At 57.3% G+C, this 20485-nt stretch overlaps 1 protein-coding gene across 6 annotated transcripts in view; it reads right to left on the reverse strand.

Moving 5' to 3' along the window:
• The window catches only part of KLHDC4 (kelch domain containing 4), a 43287-nt gene extending 23200 nt beyond the window's left edge, over positions 1-20087 (reverse strand). Inside the window, exons 1-5 of one of the 6 annotated variants that reach the window (XM_045076405.1) lie at positions 19903-20087; positions 16832-16923; positions 12784-12862; positions 12001-12099; positions 2193-2329 (exon numbers count right to left, since the gene is read on the reverse strand). In XM_045076405.1, coding sequence (XP_044932340.1) covers positions 2193-2329; positions 12001-12099; positions 12784-12862; positions 16832-16923; positions 19903-20001 — 506 coding nt within the window. In that variant the 5' untranslated portion in view covers positions 20002-20087. Of the gene's footprint in view, positions 1-2192; positions 2330-3790; positions 3938-12000; positions 12100-12778; positions 12863-16831; positions 16924-18252; positions 18363-19902 lie in introns of those variants that run through there. The other 5 variants (XM_045076407.1, XM_045076406.1, XM_045076408.1 and 2 more) reach the window with 5 other exon arrangements.
• Between the last annotated feature and the right edge of the window lie 398 nt (positions 20088-20485).

Below are 20485 nucleotides of genomic sequence, written 5' to 3' on the forward strand. Positions count from 1 at the left end.
TCGTCACGTAATGCCTCCCGAACGCCACTTCGGACTTTCTGCTTCTCGTCAGCAGTGAAGACAGAAAACAGCTCAACGATAAATGCGTGAAGCAGCAAAACACAGAAACCCAGCCACTCGTTCAGAAGCTGGTGGCACACAGAATCGGAGGCAGGGCTGGGGACAGAACCCTCCCTCTCCTGCCTCGCAGGCCGGACCTCCTGGTCAGGGGCACGTGGCCTGTTGGACAGCTCGCGCGACGCTCACCCGCCAGACCCGGGGCCCTTACTGGGAGGAAGGCTGGACGAACTCAGGCACAAAGTAAAACAGAGCAGCCCGGGTGTCCCAGGCCTGCCACTGCCCCCGGACGAGCACGGGTTAAGAACGGCGACAGGAAGCGCCGCGCAGTTCCTTGTCAGCCTCCAACACGCTCTACGACACGCTTTCCATAACCTCTGGCAGCACAATCGCAGAAAGCCTCCAAACTGCGGGGACCTGTTTCACAGAGACCACTTCCGACACAGGACAGAAGCCGTGAACGCCGTGCCCACGTGCTGGGACTGACAGCCCGGGTCGCACAGAGGCAAGGGTGGCTGTCCCGGGCTGGCTGGGAGACAGCGGCCACAGCGAGCCCCTCAAAGGGCACATCCCCGAGTGGCCATGTGTCCCTAGTGCCCCGGCTTCCGTGCTCCACACCCACAGCACACGCCGCAGAAGCAGGCAGGGCTGAAGGCCACGAGAAACCGCGCGCCCGGCAAAGCAGCTGAGAACGGCCCCGCAGCCGCCAGCAGCCCCGGCCCCGCGGAGCCCGCCAAGGGGGCTGCATTCTCTCGTGGAGCTGAGCACTGCCGCTCACCCGCCCAAGAATTATGGACAAAAAGCTACTCAAACTGATAAAAAAGTGAAGAAAATATCGTGAATCAATTCCCCAAAGACGGACAGACGAGCGGTAAGTTAACAACTGAGCCCGGCAAGAGGAACACGGGCGGGCGCCCTGGGCCTGAAGACGCTTTCAACTGAGGACAAATGACCAGGTTCCACATGTGCACGACAAAACCACTTTCGATTGAACGTGACTGAACCCTGTGCCCGCCGAGGCGATAAACGTCTCTCAGAGTGAGCGAGGGACCAGAAAGGACATCAGCCCTCGGCAGCGCTCACAAGGCTCCCCAGTTCCCACTTCGGTAAGCTGAACTCGAACCCCTGCAGCGGCTGCGCTGAGCCGAGGCCACACGCGCCCTCCTCGCACACAGCAGCCTCCAGCGAGCTACCAGCCCGGGCCTGGAGCCGGTTAGAGCCGGCCTGCACAGCCCGGCGTCAGCAGCCTCCTCACACCACCCGCCGCGGCCCCTGGGGAGTGGGGCTCCCTTCCCATCGAAGTCCCAGGCCCCGAAAAGGGTGCTGCCCCGTGACTGAACTCTGCAATCCAGCCGCCTGCTCCAGCACACGAGGAAGCTCTGGTCGGAGCCTGTGACAGCGAAGACAGGGTTCGGGGACTGTGCTGTGTGTGGCCCCAGCCACGGGGCACATGACTCTCAACACTGAAGAATAAAGCCAACGAACCCTACTTTCCATCTATCGTCCTGCGGTCGTTCTGCCGACGTGCAGCTCTGAGCGGCGGAGCGTGCGGTCCAGATGCGACAAAGCCATCACCAGTGTCCCCGACGGGGCAGAACCACACCAGCAACCACGGTGGAGCCTGGTTCACTGAGGAGCACAAGGACGTGCTCTCCCTGTCCTCCCCCCTCTTCCCAGCTCCGCTAGTCTCGGTCCACCAGACCGAAGACCAGTCCCTCGTAGGGACGACCACGGTCCACTGCCAGCAAGCGGACACCCAGCGCTGCCTCCAAGGGGATCCACAGATGTCCCGGGAGGGGGACGGCATTCCAGACGCTGCACATGAGGGTGCCACTGAGGGACGACAGGAGAGCAAGCAGGGACACCGGGCTGTCCCAGCGAGCCCAGCGACGCCTTCAACAAAGTCAGTGGTCAGGGAGCGATCGCCGGGCCGGGCTTCTCCGAGAAGGGTCTAGAGAAAAAGGCGAGCTCATGCCTGCCTTCCGGCACCAGCGAGACTGGCCGCTCGCGGCTCTGCACTCCTGCTCCTCGGAACCCCGGACTTCCAAGAGCTGGAGCAGCATCCCCGTGAACGCAGAATGCCGGTGCAGGACCGGAGCCAGGCCGGAGGTCAAGCTCACTGCCCAGTACCTTACCTTACTTGCTCCCAGGTCTTGGTGGCTAAGTGCAGCACCCAGAGATCCTTGTAGTGGTAGAACTGTTCTCCGTCGGGAGAAGCAAACTCCCCTCCAAATATCCACAGCTGTCCTCCGCCCTGAGGAAGCACCACAGCCTGGAGAAGAGAGAGAGAGGTCAGGGCCGCCATGCGGCGCTCAGCTGGGTCCGCGTCCCGGGACGTCGCAGGGCAGCACACACGGTGGCCGCAGCCAGCACCCATGCTCAGCGATCATCTTCCCCAGTCTGAGGGAAGAGGCCTCAAAAATCCCGCATTCGGCAGATCCTCCGCAGTCCGACACCCACCGCACGTCCCGGAATTCCCAGGAGGCAGACGGACGCAGGCCAGCCCCAGCCCCGTTCCAGCGGACCCAGCAGCGTCAGACGCTCGCAAGGGCTCTACCACAAGCAGACAGAGCGCCTTCTTCTTCTCAAATACGGAGACTAAAGCTGCTGGGCTGCGCGCGAACCCCTTCTCCAGCTGCGTGGGACGAGCATCTTCCACCCCACGGACAAACCAAACACCCGCGTGGGACGCCCACCGCTTCCCGCCACGTACCTCCAGGGACAGACACACAACAGCAAAGGCAAGCGAAAGCGGAGCCGACGGTGCCCTTGGGGCCGCACATCCCGGAGGCTCGGCAGCCGCAGAGCCGAGGGCCCGGGAGAGGACGGAGCGAGGGAGCAAGTGTGACACCACACCTGACGCCTGACGAGGGCGTACTTCCAAGTGTCACTGGGCTGGGGCGTCTGGGCGGCTCCATCGGGGAGCGTCTGCCTGCGGCTAGAGTCGTGGTGCTGGGGTGCTGGGATGGAGCCCCGCACCGGCTCCCTGCTTCTCCCTCTCCCCGCTTCTGCTCCTTCTCTCTCTCTCTCTCTCCCCCTCCACCTGCTTTCTCTCAAATAAATAAATAAAATCTTTAAAAAAAAAAAAAAAAAAAGGCGTGGTTGGGCTTAGCAGAGTATCCAAGCTCTCAGAGCAGTGGCCCCGGGGCCCGCCTCCTACACCCACGCGCTCGGCTGAGGGGAGCAGAGTGAGGACGGGAACTCCAGGGCTCAGGTCACTCACATGCCCGAGGTCACCACCTCAACGACGACGAAGAATACCCAGCACCCACGAAATACCAGCAGGAAAGCACACACTCGGGCCACGACAGACCGGAACCACCGTCCTGGGCGCCCCACGAGAGCGGAAAAAGCAAGTCAAATCATGTAACTAGAAAGCATGTGTCAAAGCAAGTCCCCGCCTTCAGGTTTTCCAGAAAAGGGACTCTACCGTGGAAGGGCATGTGCTCCCGGCAGCTAAAGTAAGAGCGAACGCCACTCCCCGGAAAACGACCCACACAGACGCAAACGCACACCGGTTCGGAGGGTTTTAAAGGCGGTCTCTGGACGCGTGGTGCAGGGCTTCCGAGCTCTGGGCTGGTGTGCTGGCGAGGGAGCAGATCGCTCTCTGAACACAAGCTTCGGTGCAGACGGACATGTGCTACGAGTGACACCGGAAGCCCCGGCCCAGACGACCAGAACCCACGCCCTCTTCTCGCCCTGGGGATACCCTGCCCCCACAGCCGTGCCTCACCTCAGAACGCCTGGCCTCTCCGGGAGTTTGCTGCAGGCCACGGGCCATCGGCCACGACCGCCTGAACCCGCGACAGCCACTCCCGTGGCCGCCCAGTGACGGGGAGTCCTGCCCCCTGGAGCTCTAGTTCGATGACACTCCACCGGAGAGGCGGCGCGGTCCTAAGGACGGTGGCGACCCGGCTGACTGCAGGGTGCGGTGCACCGGTCTGCAAACAGTGTGGCCAAGGGAACAACTTCACGGAAACAGGCTGTGCACACACCCTGCAAACCTGGCCTGTGGCAGAGCAGAGGCTGGGCCGGTCTCCTGCGATCACCAACCACAGGCAGTCAGCCACGAAGTCGACACCATAGGAGCATCCGTCACACCAGGGGGGGCCCTCTGGCCCGGGAGCTCCGAAGCAGGGGCCACCGTGGCAGGCCGTGCAGCAGGGGGGGGACTAGGTCCGGAAAGAAAGCGCTCACTGGCCGGGTCGGCAGTGGCTCCCAGCAGGCTCTGTCCCCGGGCACCCCTGGGCACCCCAGAGCTCCTGCGGCAGCGCCCTGAGCCACTTCAGGACGCTGCAGAACTGTGGCCGTCACCAAGCCACTGTGGCCCTGCACTAACTCGGGAGTCCTGCGGACACAGTCAGGGTGACACAGTACCCGTCTCCACACAGAGGACCACCCTGTGAAGAGACGAGCCCGCTTCCTCGCACTCTGAAATGCCAACGCATGTGCAGGGAAGACACTGACCATTTCCAATCATTACAGCACATGTCCTGATCCGCTGAGACCCAAATCTGACAATTTTCGGAGTTAGTGGGGTTGGCAGGCCCATCAGGCTGCACATTACAACAGCGCCTCGAGCTACCACATTACAGACAGTGCACGCCCCGCGGGTCTGACGGCTGGGCCAGCTCGCAGGAAGTACAGATGTGCAGGAACGTGTGTCTGTTTTTGTTAAGATTTTACTTATTTGAGAGAAAGAGAGAGCACACGCGCACACACGAGCGTGCAAGCACAAGCCAGGACGGTGGAGAAGCGGACACCCCGCGGAGCAGGGAGCCTGACACAGGACTTGATTTCAGGACCCGGGATCATGACCTGAACTCAAGGCAGATGCTTCACCAACTGAGCCACCAGCTGTCCCCAAGTCACGTGTTTAGACAAGAGATATGAAAATGGACAATGGACTTACTCTGCTTTTTAATTCTTTTCATTTTTTCATAATGAATCTTTATCACTTACATGGTAAGTTTTTTCAATCTACTTTTTTTTTTTTTTAAAGATTTTATTTATTTATTTGACAGAGAGAGATCACAAGTAGGCAGAGAGGCAGGTAGAGAGAGAGGAGGAAGCAGGCTCCCCACTGAGCAGAGAGCCCGATGCGGGACTCGATCCCAGGACCCTGAGATCATGACCTGAGCCGAAGGCAGCGGCTTGACCCATTGAGCCACCCAGGCGCTCCGATGATTTATTTATTAACGTACCATGTGTTACTTGTTTCAGGGGTCCAGGTCTGTGATTCAGCAGTCTTACAGCTCACGCGCTCCCCTCAGTCCCTCCCCGCTCCCCCCACGCCCTCCCCTCCAGCAGCCCTCCGTCTGCGTCCCGAGACCAAGAGTGTCTCATGGGTGGTCCCCCTCTCCGGGTTCCTCTTGTCTCACTTTCCCTCCCTTCCCCTGTGATTCTGTCTCTTTCTCAGACTCCTCATATCAGTGTCAAATAGATCTTTTAAAAAGTAGATTGAGGGTGCCTGGGTGGCTCAGTGGGTTAAAGCCTCTGCCTTCAGCTCAGGTCATGATCTCAGGGTCCTGGGATCGAGTCCCGCATCGGGCTCTCTGCTCAGTGGGGAGCCTGCTTCCCTCTCTCTCTGCCTGCCTCTCCGACTACTTGTGATTTCTCTCTGTCAAATAAATAAATAAAATCTTTAAAAAATAAAAAAACAAAATAATAAATAATAAATAAATAAATAAATAAATAAATCATCTACTTGAGAAGGTGTGTGTGCACATGGGGCAGAGGGAAAAAATCCCACGCAGACCCCACCAAGGGCAGAGCCCAATGCGGGGCTTGATCCCATGACCCCAAGGATCAAGACCTGTGCCAAAACCAAGAGTCAAACACTTAACCGACTGAGCCAGCTAGGCGCCTCACTTTTTTCTGTCATTTTGGGGGAAAAAAAGAAGTCAAAGTCCATGCAAGTAGAGCTCGGTCTGTCATGCCGCATCCCCACTGGCCTGCAACGGCAAGCCCAGCCCAGTGGGAACCCCGGAGGCTGCACAGAGGCAGGCTCATGGTCCATGACCTCGGAGCTGCATTTAAGCCGCTCCTCGAAGACTGTGGGCACCACGAGGAGAGCTCGCACACGGCCAAGAGCAGGCTACGGCTCTAACGACCCAGGTGTTAAACCCGCCCTTCTAACCCAACGGACCACCGCGCAGCGGAGCAGTCCCGCTTCCCCGACCCCATCCACAGGGGAGCACTGGACCATCCACGAAGGAGCTGTAACCAGGCAACAGGAGGGGCAGCCGTGCTCCTGAGAGTCTGCGATCGGGCGGGATGAGCACGTCGACTCTGGGGGCACTTTCTGCCCCTGCTGCAGGGAAAGCAGACCCAGGACAGGTGGTCTTCCTGAGCCGCGGAGACAAAGGTCACAGTTCAGGGACGCTGAGGGCTGCAGTCTGCAGGGCAGGGAGCTGGGGAGAGAGCACGCTGTGAATCCACATGGGGACCCCACTGGGGCCTTCCAACCCAAGCAGCACAGCTGCGAGGCGGGACTGCTGGCGGCCGGGCAAAGAGCTGCGGGCAAAGCTGAATGCCTGCGAACAGCCTGCGCTTACCAGGGGCTCGGGGCCCAGCCAATTCCAACCAGACAAAGCGAAATGTGTTGCTGAACACCAGGGCATTCAGTGGAGATCCTGGAAAGGCCACAGCCTGGAGCTAGGCCAGACAGAGGGAAAGCCTCGGAAGATCACGGCAATCTGCGAGTGACAGAACCGCGGGCCAGGACCGACCTCGTCCTTCACCGACAGGAGGACAAAATCCAGACGGCCAGCGGGTAGCATGCGCCCGTCTACCCAGCTGCTGCGCGCGCCAGCAGCACCCTCTGGTGTCTGACCAGCAGCTGACCACAACATTCCTAGGAGGAAAACGAAACCCCTTAGAAGAAGAAAAGTCAGAGCAGAAAGAGGCCCAGAAGCGAGATGAGAGCACGAGGACGCAGAGCAGGTGCAAACACGCAGGGACTTATAGGAAAAATGAACAGAACAGACAGACATGGGAAAGGTCGTCAAAACCAAACACCCTCGGTGGAAAACACCATTTGTGAAAGAAAAACTGCGCAGGTTCAGGGCACATCCACTGGGAAGGGCAATAAACACGACCCAAAATGAAGCCCAAAAGAAAAAGGCTGCCGGAAGGCACAGACTCACTGACTACTGGACAACACGAAGCAGCCTAACGTACACCTCGCCGGGCCCCCAGAACACCACGAGGGACCTCAAAACCCAGCTGCTAAAACGCCAACAGCAAAGAGAAAATCTTTCAAGCAGACTTAGAGGAGGAAACAGACACGTTAGATACGGGAGAGCAAGATAAAAATGACCAGTAACCTCTCGTTGGAGCAGTGGAAGCCAGAAAACGGAACATCTCTCATCTCTAGCACGCATATCGTGTAAAACCAGACATTTCCACTTAGAAATAAAGCTGAAGGGTGCCTGGGCGGCTCAGTGGGTTAAGCCTCTGCCTTCGGCTCAGGTCCTCGGCGGGGAGCCTGCTTTCCCCCCCCCCTCTCCACCTGCCTCTCTGCGGGCTTGTGATCTCTCTCTGTCACATAAATGGAATCTTAAAAAAAGAGAAACACATAAACATTTAAACAAACGTATAAATGAAGAGAAACAAATCAGTGAGCCCCTGTCAGGGAAAGAGGAACAAGTATAAGAAATTCTGAACTAAACACAGCTTCTGTTTGGGCTCCAGGGTTGAGATTCTTAGTCACACAAAACTTTCTCCACCTTTTAAGAATGATTTCAAAACTCCTACATGAGAAGTACTAGGCAATCACCTTCCTACCAACCTCAAACCAGACCCAGCCTTCAAAGACTAGAACCTAACACAACCCCAGTCATCCGAAAAAAGGAGGAAATTCAAGTCAAAGAAAAGCAGCAGAGGGCATGTGGCGAGAACGCGCTCACACACGCAGGCCGCGCGCCGCCGGCTCCCTCCAGCACACGCAGCCCCGGGAGAGAAGCCCTTCCGGGGCACCAGATACAGACAAAGCAGGATAAATTCTACATCTGCACTTCCTGCTCAACTACTCTTTTTGAGGTTCTTAAGAGAAAAGATAATAAAGAAAATTTCCCTTCACTTGCCACCCCCAGAGATGAAGAAAACGGGTCTGAGGGCAAAGTAGATTCATCTTCCCTTTTTCCCTCGTCTGGGAAAGAAAAGAAGTCTGCGCAGTGCCCGTCGGGAGGCGCCCCGGTGCGTTCCTGATGCTGCTGAAACGGAACGTCTTAACAGGGTTTTCTACGGGCGACCCGTGTGCACGCCTGCACCGAGACGCACGGCAAGGACGTCACGCGACCGCACAAGCACACCCTCCGCCAGGCGCGCTTACGAGTCCCGTCGCTTCAAGTAACCTGCCCCACGCGGACATGTCTAATCGACGGTGAGGAAAAACCACCCACAGCTTGTATCAAAGCAACTAGGGGAAAACCAAAACAGAAAAGTTTCTTGTCTACGGAAAGAGGAAGGAGCGAAGTGGCTCGTTCGGGAGTTCGCGACAGGATCTTAAAACTCCCGCCCAGAAGTTTCAGTCTCGTCCAAGTCAAATTTCCAATCTCTTTCTATTTCGTAACTGTTGAGTGAGTGACAGGGAAACTGCTTCGGAAGGGGTCTAATCCAGGTCACGATCTGTGCCACATGTCTCCAAAACTGATTCTCGTGAGGGTCACTGCCAGTTAAAGCTGTCTGCAGAATTAACACGCCGGACTCTAAAATGTCCCGCAGCAGAAGAAAAAAACGTATTTCCCAGAAGACAGCCATAAAAGGCACATTCTCGTCAAAACATAACACAAAAGTAATACGTTCAGGACCCAGTAAGGAAATCTTCCAGAGTTTACGTTTTGAAACGAAGTCCAGCACTAACGAAATGACCTCCTGTGGTATCCTCAGATACGGAGTCCTCTTATGGAAGACATCGAGGCAGAGGCCGGACCACCGGGCAGCTCCTCAGGACAGGCCCGGCCGGCCGGCACGCCCGCACACACACACCGCGGCCCGGAAGGAACTGCTGAAACCGTCACCCGGGCCTCATGAAGACAAAGCTGGGCCTGCTGACGGCGGACGGCACGGCACCCTGCTCCGGGGGCGAGGCGAGGCCGGCCTTGCCCGCACCTCGCTCTGACCTGTCCCATGAGGCCTGCTTATTGCTGCAGATCTGGAATGAAGTCATGTCGGGAAAACCCCAAACTCCCCAGTCTCCCTCCAAATGCCAAAAACAAGCCCATCAGAATCCGAAGGATCAGACTCCGAATGGACGTTACAGCTGCTTCAGCTTCGTGAAAGCGCGAGTCCAAAAAACACACGACGCCCTCGGGATCAGAGTAACACGAGACATGGGGCGTCACCATCAGGAAAGGCAAATTGTTCTTTTCCGTCGCCATATCCCAGCCCCGGAAGGGTGCCTCGCATGTGAAAGATGCCTCCTGCTTCCTGAGGGAGCAAGCCGGGAGCCCCGCAATGCCCGCTCACCCCGTCGGAGACGCCACTACTCACACAGAGGCCGACACTTTCTGCCGCTCCGGGCGCCACCGTGACTTCTGCCGTCTCAGGAGAAAGGCCTCCCGTGCATCACCCTCTCTCCAGAAATTACCTGCTGCTCACTGAGGCGCGAGGCTGATGTTTTAACCGTCACCGTCTGCTACTTTAGGCAAGAACACCTCGTGTTTCGTGTACGACTTTGGCAGAAACCAGCCAGGGACCAAGAAGACATGATTTCACGACCGCCACCTCCCTGCCGTCTGTCCCCACAGTTCTCAGTGGCCCCTCCTGCTGGCGGTGGCGGCCTCACGATCTAGGCAGAGCCATGTGGACGCGCCCTCCCCTCCTCCAGGGAACGGGGTGCCGAGGGGTGAGCTACTGAAGCCTGCACACGTCCGGCCGCACACCCAGCAGCGCCACAGCCCTTTCCTGCCTCTGTGATCTCACAGAAAAGTCACGTAAACTCTCCAATTACACACTGAAGTCCACCTCACCCCGCAGAACTCCAGAAGCAGCAGAGAAAGAAGAGTGCGCATGCGGCCTTCCTCCCCGCACACCCCGCCACCGTGAGAAAGATTAAGAACGTGGCCGCTGACATCACACTGAACGCGCCGGTCAGAAGGAAGGTTCTAGGTCTCAGAATTCAATATTGTAGAACTCGGACTGTAATGACCTTCAGGCCAAAGACTTTACAACCAATGTTCTGTTTCCTGTGGCTCTACTTCACTGGGAAATTCGGAGAGAACAGCAAACCAACCTTCACTACAAAGACATTATTTAGTCCCAGACTAGCAAAGTTTTCCCAAGGCAGGCACGTGAATCAGAGCCTGCCCCGTACTCCGGCAAAGTCACTGCATTTAAAAATCACGAAGGCTTTTACACTAATTCTTCAAGAATGCAGTTAGTAACTGTGGTTAAAACAGCTAAGAGGGGTGCCTGGGTGGCTCAGTGGGTTAAGCCTCTGCCTTTGGCTCAGGTCATGATCTCAGGGTCCTGGGATGGAGTCCCGCATCGGGCTCTCTGCTCAGTGGGGAGCCTGCTTCCTCCTCTCTCTCTGCCTGCCTCTCTGCCTACTTGTGAGCGCTCTGTCAAATAAATAAATAAAATCTTTTTTAAAAATAATTAATTAATTAAATAATTAATTAAATAAAATAAAACAGCTAAGAAAACAAACGCAAAAGCAGCCCGAGCCCACATCACATCCTGCGGGTCAGAGAGAGACTGCTCCATGAGAATGTGAGCGCTCTGCGGGTTCAGGACTGCACGGTGGTACGTGGGAGGGCTGGGGACATGGAGAGACCACGGCTGGGACAGGACAGGACTTGTCCTCAGCCTGCAGGCCTGGGGCAGATCACACGTTCTCAAGAACTGAGGGTCTCTGGCAAACAGATCAAACTTCAACATCCGTGACCTAGGGGTACCTGGGGACTGTCAGTTAAGCATCTGCCTTTGCCTTAGGTCATGGTCCCAGGGTTCTGGGATCAAGTTCTGCATTAGGCTCCCTGCTTGGCGGGGAGCCTGCTTCTCCCTCCGCCTGCCGCTCCCCTGCTTGGCCTCTCTCTCTCTCTCTCTCTGCCAAATAAATAAAAGCTTTAAAAGAAAAAAAATGCATTATTTATTAAAACCCAAGCTTACGAAGATCTGACGGCTAAACCTGCAAGTACACCCTTCTTTTCCACAAGACGAACCAGTCCAAACGCCTCCCGGTCTCGGGTGCAGCTCAGGCAGCCAAGTCCTCTTCTCAGAACCGGTTTCAGACCTGCGGGTGCCCGTGAGCTAAGAACCCGATAAAGGATCCCCACGTGCCGCGGGGGGATGCTTCCCTCGCACCAAGGCAGGCTCGCACAACCTTCTCTCTCCAGGTTGAAAACACATCACTCGTTCCAATTATTCCCTGCACCCTGACACTGGTCCAAGTCCGGACTTAGGACAGTAACAGAGCAGACCAAGGGCCCTTGCTCGTGGAGTTACAGAACCGGACAGCAGCAGCTCTGGCAGAGCTCCCCGGGGTGAGCAGAAACCAGTGACAACAAGCTGACATCAGCCGCTTCGTGATCTCTGGTTACGATTCGCTCCTTGGCAACGACGTCAGGACACTCGGTTTCTCCCGAGGAACTCCTCTCTCTGACCACCAGGTCTGGGGCCTGCGGGAGCCTCTCACTCCGACGGAGGATGGGCGTGCTGCCACGTGCCTGCGGTGTGCTGGGCACCACACGAGGAAGACCGACCGGGCCTCTTTCCCACGCTCTTCGACCGCCTGGAGACAGTGCTCGACACCATCTCGTAAGTGAACACGCTAAAGAGCAGAAGCTTCTCAACGCATCCAAACGGGGACAGCAAGCGCGCCCACGTGTCAGCCCCCACCCTTCCGAACCAGGCCGCGTGTCGTCCGCCAACCCCACGCGCACAGAACACAAGGCTCCCAGGCCAGGAAGAAGGCAGAGCGTCAGCACGGACACGTACCTGGTGCGCACAGCGTCTCGGAGGTGGGTTGGGGATCTCCACTCGGGTCCAGGCGTCCTTCCTGATGTTGTAGGTGTACAGGTCGTTATACATAAACGTCTGCCAAAGGAAGAGGGACTCTGTGTCATCCGTGAAGCCTCCAACCAAGCAACAGTAGGTGGAAAGCGGGACCTCAATCACCAGCTTTCCCCAGCTTTCACCACGTTTCCTAATGCCACGTAAATCCCACCAGTGCGGGAAGCCTGCGGCTGGGCCCCCTGCGTCCCTGGGATAATGACAGCCACGCCCAGCAGTCCCTACGGTACCCAGATCCTTTGCTGCCCCGCAAGTCACCTCTCAGAGTCCAGCCTGGCTCTTAAAGGCGTGAGAGTTCGGAGCTCTGAACTCCGCGTGGAGTTCAGGCTCACAGGGATCCTCGCGCGGAGGAAGCCAACCCACGTTCTCCTAATGCTTCCTACGCGATTCCGAAACGCTGGCCTCTCTGGCCCGCTCAGAAACGAAGCTGAGCTCGTCACTCTACCGCACTCTCCTCCACTTTCCCAAACAACTCTGAGCCCCATCACGTGCTCACGAATCATCAACCCAAAGGGGCAGAAGAGCAGCGACTCTGAAGCTCACGGGAGGAGCCCGGCGGCCTCTCAAGGACAAGGTCACGAGCCGGTCCTGCAGGCTCAGGACGTGGGACCAGTGCAAATCTGCTATCACCGCTTTAAACTAATTTTACTCAAAACGAGACCCGTGAAAATTTGAGGAGGAAAGAAAAAAATATAATATATACTTTACTTTTTGGCCATTGAAATATTCACCTCCGAAAAGGATTAACTCATCTTTCTCGGGATGAGCCGAGAGGGAGGCATGTAACCTGCAAGAGACAGAGGCAGCAGTTCACCACACTCCGGCCCGTGGCCCCCAGCCCAGAGCCGCCTCCCTTCCGCCAGAGGCCGCATCACCTCCCCAGACTCCTGTGCAACACAAGCCTGGCAACGGGAACGGAGACTAAGGCCCCCATCCCTTAAAATCAACGTCGCGGCCACAGTACGAGGGGGCCCCCGAGCTGAGTGACTCACACAGCTTTTGGGTGAAAACCATCAAGCAGTGAGGAGTCCAGGTGCCCCTAAGGTACGTGCCGAGTTTCCCACAGCTGACCCGTTCCACAGGCCCGTCCTCTTAAGTCACAATCAAAACTGTTTGTCAGGACACCTGGGTGGCTCAGTTGTTAAGCATCTGCCTTCAGCTCGGGTCATGATCTCAGGGTTGTGAGATCGAGCCCTGTGCTCCGTGTGGAGTCTGTCTGAGATTCTCTCTCCCCCTGCCCCTCCCCTTGCTCATGCTCTCTCTCTGTAAAATAAATAAATCACTTTTTTTTAAAGATTTTATTCACTTATGACAGAGAGAGACCACAAGAGAGGGAACACAAGCACGGGGGAGCTGGAGAGGGAGAAACAGGCTTCCCACTGAGCAGGGAGGGCTTGATCCCAGCACTCTGGGATCATGACCGGGGCTGATGGCAGACGCCTAATGACTGAGCCATCCAGGCACCCTGATCAATCTTTAAAAAAAAGGGGGGGGGGGACTACGCTGTGGAGTACAGTCTGACAGTTAAAAACACAGAATTAGCACATGACCCAGCAATTCCACTGCCGGGTGTGTACAGAAAAAACCTGCAAACACGAACGGAGCAGAAGCCTGCAGGCCAAGTTCAGTACAGCGTGCCCGTCCGTCCGTCCGTCAGCAGTCCGTCAACACCCGGACGCGCTCCATCCGTACAGCGGGGCACGACTCAGTCTTAACAAGGAACAGAGTTCAGATTCACACTACAGGGACGCCTAGGTGGCTCAGTTGGTTGGACGACTGCCTTCGGCTCAGGTCATGATCCCCCGGAGTCCCGGGATCGAGTCCCGCATCGGGCTCCCAGCTCCATGGGGAGTCTGCTTCTCCCTCTGACCTTCTCCTCGCTCATGCTCTCTCTCTGTGTCTCTCTCTCAAATGAATAAATAAAATCTTTAAAAAAAAAAAATAAAATAAAAAAAAAAAAAAAAAAAAAAAACAGATTCACACTACAACAGCATGAACCTTGAGGACGTTACGCGAAGGGAAAGAGGCCAGACACAAAAGGAGGGCCACTGTGTGACTCCGTGACTCCACGTCTATCAGGACGTCAGGCTCCCGGGGGCCGAGAGGAGGGGCCTCGGGAGAGACATCCCCGGGTCCAGAGCATCGGGAGTGTTAGGAATCCCAGAGACTGCACGGTTAAAAATGGATGAGATGGAAAATTCTATGTTAGATATATTTTACCACAATTTTTTTTTAATTTCAAAAAAAAAAATCTGTTTCTCAAAATTTTTTTTTTAGATTATTTATTTATTTGACAGAGAGAGATCACAAGTAGGCAGAGAGGCAGGCAGAGAGAGAGGGGAGGAAGCAGGCTCCCCTCGGAGCAGAGAGCCCAATGCAGGGCTTGATCCCAGGACCCTGAGATCATGACCTGAGCCAAAGGCAGAGGCTTTAACCCACGGAGCTCCCCAGGCACCCCATGTTTCCCAAAGTTATTTAACCCCAAATCTTTTTTCCCTTAACACCTATTAAAATTTTCTACGTAAAATTAACAAGCACAGCTGGTAACAGTAATCCGAGTGAGGGCCAGAGCCCCCACAGGTGCCCGCAGGGTCCCTGCCCCCCCACAGCAGGCCACGCCGCCCCCTCAGCCCTGCACCTGCCCCGCTGCTGCTCCTGGGTTACGGCCCTCGCTTCCGCATTCCACTCCGTCGCCGCCAATACGCAGGGACACGTGCACTCACAACACCCAGTCATGTTCACGGCTTTTCCCAGAACGGGACGGAGGAGAAGGGACGTGACCGCGGTGACTGACCGAAAAGTCTCACTCTACCCCAGCTCCGTCACAAACAACTCCCAGCTGACACGGAAGCACCAAGGTTCCTAATTATATCCTAACACTAAACCTGGCTTTTTAGGCACATTACCTCAGGAAAAGTTTTTAAAGGTCAGCAAAAGGCGGGAGAGGGGCCGGTTCACATTCAGAATGGCTTCCCTCGGGGATGCCGTAGGTACGAAGCCTTCACCATGTCACGGACTGGCCCGACTTCGCCACTCCGAGGACGGCGTGCGTCGACCACGCGGTAGTGCTGTGTGGCCCCGGGGTAAGAAGCCAAACACAGGAAGAGTGCGCCCCGCTCCCTGACGCTGCTCTTCGCTGAAGACAGGGACACCGCACAACTCGGGGCGCTGCTGGACAGCACTGCGTCCCCTCGTTCTGCACACGGGCCACCAAGTCGTCCCCCCATCTCTGGACGGGGGAGACTAACCCCAGAGGCACGACCGGCAGCTCCCTCCGGATGTGCTGGACCCTGGGCCTCCACTTGGGCTGGTGGCAGCTCTAGGAAAATTCATCTCATTTCTTTTTTTTTTTTAAGATTTTATTTATTTATTACAGAGAGAGCGTGAGTAAGAGAGAGCACGAGAGAGGATAAGGTCAGAGGGAGAAGCAGACTCCCCACGGAGCTGGGCGCCCGATGCGGGGCTCGATCCTCCAAGGATCACCACCTGAGCCGAAGGCAGTCGCTTAACCGACTGAGCCACCCAGGTGCCCCAAGATTAATCTCATTTCTGACAACAATACTAGTGAGATTAATTTTTATCCTGAGAGAACGGAAGCAAATCAATTCTCAACCAAACCAAATAGTCTTGTGTGCTTGTGAAGTTAATGTTTTTCCCCTTCTCTGAAGAACGTGGTATCTTTTCTAGGGTTTGGCCTTTCCTGATTCCTGACTCACCGCGTTCCGGGTTTTCCCTGCTAGCGTGTCAGTAGCAAATATGAGAATTACAGGCCCTGAATCCACTTGTAACAGAGCAGCGGCTCAGAAGCCAGGAGGACAGGAATTGACACCAAAGAGTAAGAAAGAGGAAAACCAAAGCTCATTCTGGCTCATTCCAAGTATGTGAAATCCTGCAGAAGACTCTCGAGTTCTCCACATAATTTATAAATTCATTTGAAGGGGCGCCTGGGTGGCTCAGTGGGTTAAAGCCTCTGCCTTCAGCTCAGGTCGTGATCTCAGGGTCCTGGGATCAAGCCCAGATTCGGGCTCTCTGCTCCGCGGGGAGCCTGCTTCCCCCTCTCTCTCTCTGCCTGCCTCTGCCTACTTGTGATCTTTCTCTCTGTCAAATAAATAAATAAAATCTTTAAAGAAAATTTCATTTGAAATGGCTTATACATGCTTTTGTTCGAAAATCACACCTGTCATTACAAACAAACAGCAACAAGAGATTATGCCTGTGACACTTCTGAAACGTTTCAAGGAACCTAAGAGTTCGCTGGGGCAACACTCCCGTGCAAGACTGTGACCAACTGGACAGCTCTCGAGTGGCGTTCCCTGCAGAGCAGCCAAGGGGGAACCCCGTTTCTGTGTTTCCTGTGACAACAGAGCTGAAAAGCCTCACTCCCATTCTTCAGGAGGAAAGTGAAAAACTGTGTTATAGGAACTTGTCTGAAAGGGGAATAGGTTTTAATGAGGAAAACATACCACGTGCCTGGTTATTTATGGGAAACATAAACCAGGGCGCTTGGAGGGGCTCAGTCATTAAGCGGCTGCCTTCAGCTCAGGTGACGATCAAGCCCCCTGTTGTCAGGCTGCCCGCTGGGTGGTTCTGCCTCTCCCACTCCCACTCCCCCCTGCTTGTGTTCCCTCTCTCACTGTGTCTCTCTGTCAAATAAATAAATAAAATCTTTAATAAAGAAAACATGGTGCCAATTTAAAGTGACTTTCCAATATAGGCAAGAAATCTATCAGCTGCTCGAAGAGTCCTGCCAACATACCTTGGTGAAGGCGGGGGGCATGGTGTCTCCACAATCTGAGTCTTTGCGGCATCCAGTGTCTGGAAATGGGCGATCAGAGCTTCAAGGTCTTCCTGTAGACAGACAAGTAGTCACACCTGAGACGTGGTTTTAAACTTGGCGCCAACCTGCCAGCCCTGTCTGACCCGCCCAGGGTCCAGTCACATCTGGGGATGAGAACACGCGCCCCCATATCAGGGACACAGACTCTGACACCTGCAAAAACACTCAGAGCTTGACCCTACAGGCAACTTTCTCGGAAGCCCAGAGAGAGGCACACACTGCGTGTACCACCTCATTCCAAACCCCAGCGTCCCCACCAAGGGCCTCCCATTCAGACAAGCCCTCCCCGACTTCTGCCAACACTTTCAACCGCTTCTCACACGGCCACGCCTGGCCACCCCGCCGCAGGCGCTGCTGGCTGCAGAGCAGCGTCTGAGAGGTCCCTGCTCACTTACTCACTTTGTCCTCACCTCCCTCCCACCAAAGTGATAAAAGGTGAGCCCCAAGCAAGACTGTCTGCCGAGAGCCGTGCCTGCATGGCAGCCGAGCTGGGTACGAAGGGCTCCGCTCCTACAGCTGCCGGAGCAGATTTAGAAAGGAAGACGCCAATCTACCTGCCCAGCAGGACGGCACCAAAACCTGGCCTTCCTATTCCCAGTCGAGTCCTACCCCTGCATCTGCCAGTGACCACACACGCGAGCAACATGTGACCCGTGCATCATGGGAAAGCTCCCTTCCGTCCTCATGCTCTTCTTCAACGCTCTCCTCCCCTCGCTCACGCAGGGATCCACATGTCCCCGCCTCCTCCTGCCCTGCTTCTCTCTCTCTCCAAACCCCAGCCCTCGTGCCCCAGTTCCAGCTTCCACAATGTCCTTCCTGAACCTAAAAACCATCCTGCCCATTTCATCTCCCACCCCACCTCCTGGCTCCAAGCTGCACAGGCTGCCTTAGCTCCGTTTTTTTTTTTTTTTTTTAAATTTATTTGACAGACAGAGATCACAAGTAGGCAGAGAGGCAGGCAGAGAGAGAGGAGGAAGCAGGCTTCCTGCTGAGCAGGGAGCCCGACGCGGGGCTCGATCCCAGGACTCTGGGATCATGACCTGAGCCGAAAGCAGAGGCTTTAACCCACTGAGCCACCCAGGTGCCCCTGCCTTAGTTCCTTTCATCAAAACGCCACGTTCCTCAGCCTGAATAGCCGCCTGCAGCCCTCCGCCTCCCCTGTGTGTACCCATGAGCCCCGAGGAAGCACCCACTTTCTGGGACAGAGGGCGCCTTACTCTCACGCATTTCCTTATACTCTTACGGCACGTAAACACACCCCCAAGCAACAGGTATGAATTATCGTTTCACACGTTTCAACTTCACATAGCCGGCATCGGAGTGTGAATTTGCCTGCAAACCTGCTATGTGGCTCGATGCTGCTGAGTGAAGTCGGACGCCCAGACTCCTCTCCTGTTCACCGCGGCAGAGGTTCTGCTGCAGCTCAGCTTCTCCACTCATCCTGCTGCTGCTGAACATGTGGGTCAAATCCAATGGTTTGTTTTCACAAAACTACCGTGGTCATTTTTGTGAAATGTTTTTGTGTAGCTGGAAGTTTCTCCAAGGTAAGCCTTCAAGTGCGTAACTGCTTCGTGGCAGCTCACTCTTCTCGATAGGGACAAAATAGGGTCTAAAACGGCTCTGCCAATTTTCACCCTCACGGCGGTCTTCAAAAGCACCCACTATCCTGCCACTTCTATGTGAGCAGATGCCTGAAGGCTCTCCTATCGACCACCACATCCCCCATGCAAAACCGCTGCCTCGAGCCGGCAGGACAAACTACTGACCCACTGGGACGTTACGGAGAGCTGGCCGAAGGGACCACCCGTCGGGAGTCCCGTTACTCCAGAGTGCCTGGCCCAGTGTCCTTCATAAAGAGACTACCTTCAACACGCACAGCGTGGAAGCGGGAGCAATGTGTGTGACACCCAAGTGAAGTTGTCACCAGGTTCACGAGTTCTGCGGGAGGCAGAATTCCCAGGTGTCCCCAAGATGCTCCCCTCAGGCCCCAGCCAGGAAACGACGGGGCGCACACTCGTGATGAGATTACCTATGTGACACAACTGACTTTAAGAAAGGGAGAATATTGGGGCTGGGGGGCTCAGTGGGTTGAGCCGCTGCCTTCGGCTCAGGTCATGATCTCAGGGTCCTGGGATGGAGCCCCGCATCGGGCTCTCTGCTCAGCGGGGAGCCTGCTTCCTCCTCTCTCTCTGCCTGCCTCTCTGCCTGCTTGTGATCTCTCTGTCTGTCCAATAAATAAATAATCTCTAAAGGTGCCCCGCAACCTATCTTCCCCACGCAGGCCCGTGTGGTCCCCCGTGAGGCACGGAGACGCGGAGGCTGCACCGACAGTCAGGCTCCTCCGAGGCCTTCCAGCCAGCTGCGGCGGAGAGGAGGTGCAAACCCAGGCCTGGGGCTGCCCGGCCGGTGCAGGCGACCTGCGAGGAACCGTCCGCCGAGCGCGGCGGAGGCGGAAGGAAAAGCCGACCCCGTTACTGCACAGACCGGGAGACGCAGACAGGAGCGGCTCTGAAGAAGGGGCGGCGCGGAGTCGGAGCTGGGACCCGGGGACACCTGGTCGCACGGCCGCTGGGCGCCGCGTCCCCGCTGAGTCGCCGCCGAGTCCCGCCGTCCGCCCGCGCGCCCCAGCTGCCGCGCCCGCTCGCGGTGCGGACCGAAGCCCGGGCCGTCGGAAAGCACCGCCACAGGGAGCGGGGCGCTGAGCTCAGCCCGGCCGCTCCGCAGACCCGGCCGGGGCAGGACGCCGAGACCGGGAGAGACGGAAAGGAGACGGCGCGGGAGAGGCGCGGCGGCGGTCGCGGCACCCGGCGGCACGCGCCCTCGGAAGCCCGCGGCTCGGGCGGCAGTGCGGCTCGCCCAGCCCCTCTCGAGGGAGGGGACGGAGGCCCGGAGGCTGCGACCCTCGCCGCAGACCGCGCGGCGCCTCCCGGCCGAGGGGAGCCCGACGGGACCCGGGACCCCGGCGGCGGGCGGCGGGCGCGCGGAGTCACCTCCTCCTTCCGCGAGCGCTTCGACACCTTCTTCTCCAACTTGGCGGCGGTCTTCTCGGCCCCGCGGCCCTTCTTCTCCTTCTTGCCCTTCCTGCCCATCGCGCCGGTCCGCGGTGGTACCGGGACTCCCCGAGCGGCGGGCGGCGCAGCGCGGCGCGCCGGAAGTACGCGCTCGCCGGGCCGGCGCGCGGAGACGCGTCACTTCCGCCCCGCCCGCGCGCGCTTCCGGCCGGCGGGCCGGCACTCACGTGGCCGCGGGCGGTAGAGATCCCGGAAGGGCAACGCGGGAGCGCGGCGCGGGCTCTGGAGGCGCGGTCACCGGAAGCGCCGGCCGCCGGGGGTCCGCGGGGGAGGGCGCCGGCGGCCGCCGAGTCCCCCGTGCTCCGGGCTGTTCCCCGCGGGCCCCGAGGCGGCCGGCGCTTCCGGTGACCGCGCCTCCTGCGTTCCCCCGGACGGCGCCCGCCCCTCGCCCGCGCAGCTCGCCCGCCCCTCCGCCGCGGCCCGCGGAACGACCGTGCCCTCCGGGCTGGCCGGGAGCCCCGCGCCGTGCAGGGAGCGCGGGAGGCGCGGCGGGGTCCGGCCG

This window comes from Mustela putorius, unplaced genomic scaffold, assembly GCF_011764305.1.
Source record: "Mustela putorius furo isolate JIRA1106 unplaced genomic scaffold, ASM1176430v1.1 tig00000174_pilon_pilon_pilon, whole genome shotgun sequence".
Lineage (NCBI taxonomy): Eukaryota > Metazoa > Chordata > Mammalia > Carnivora > Mustelidae > Mustela > Mustela putorius.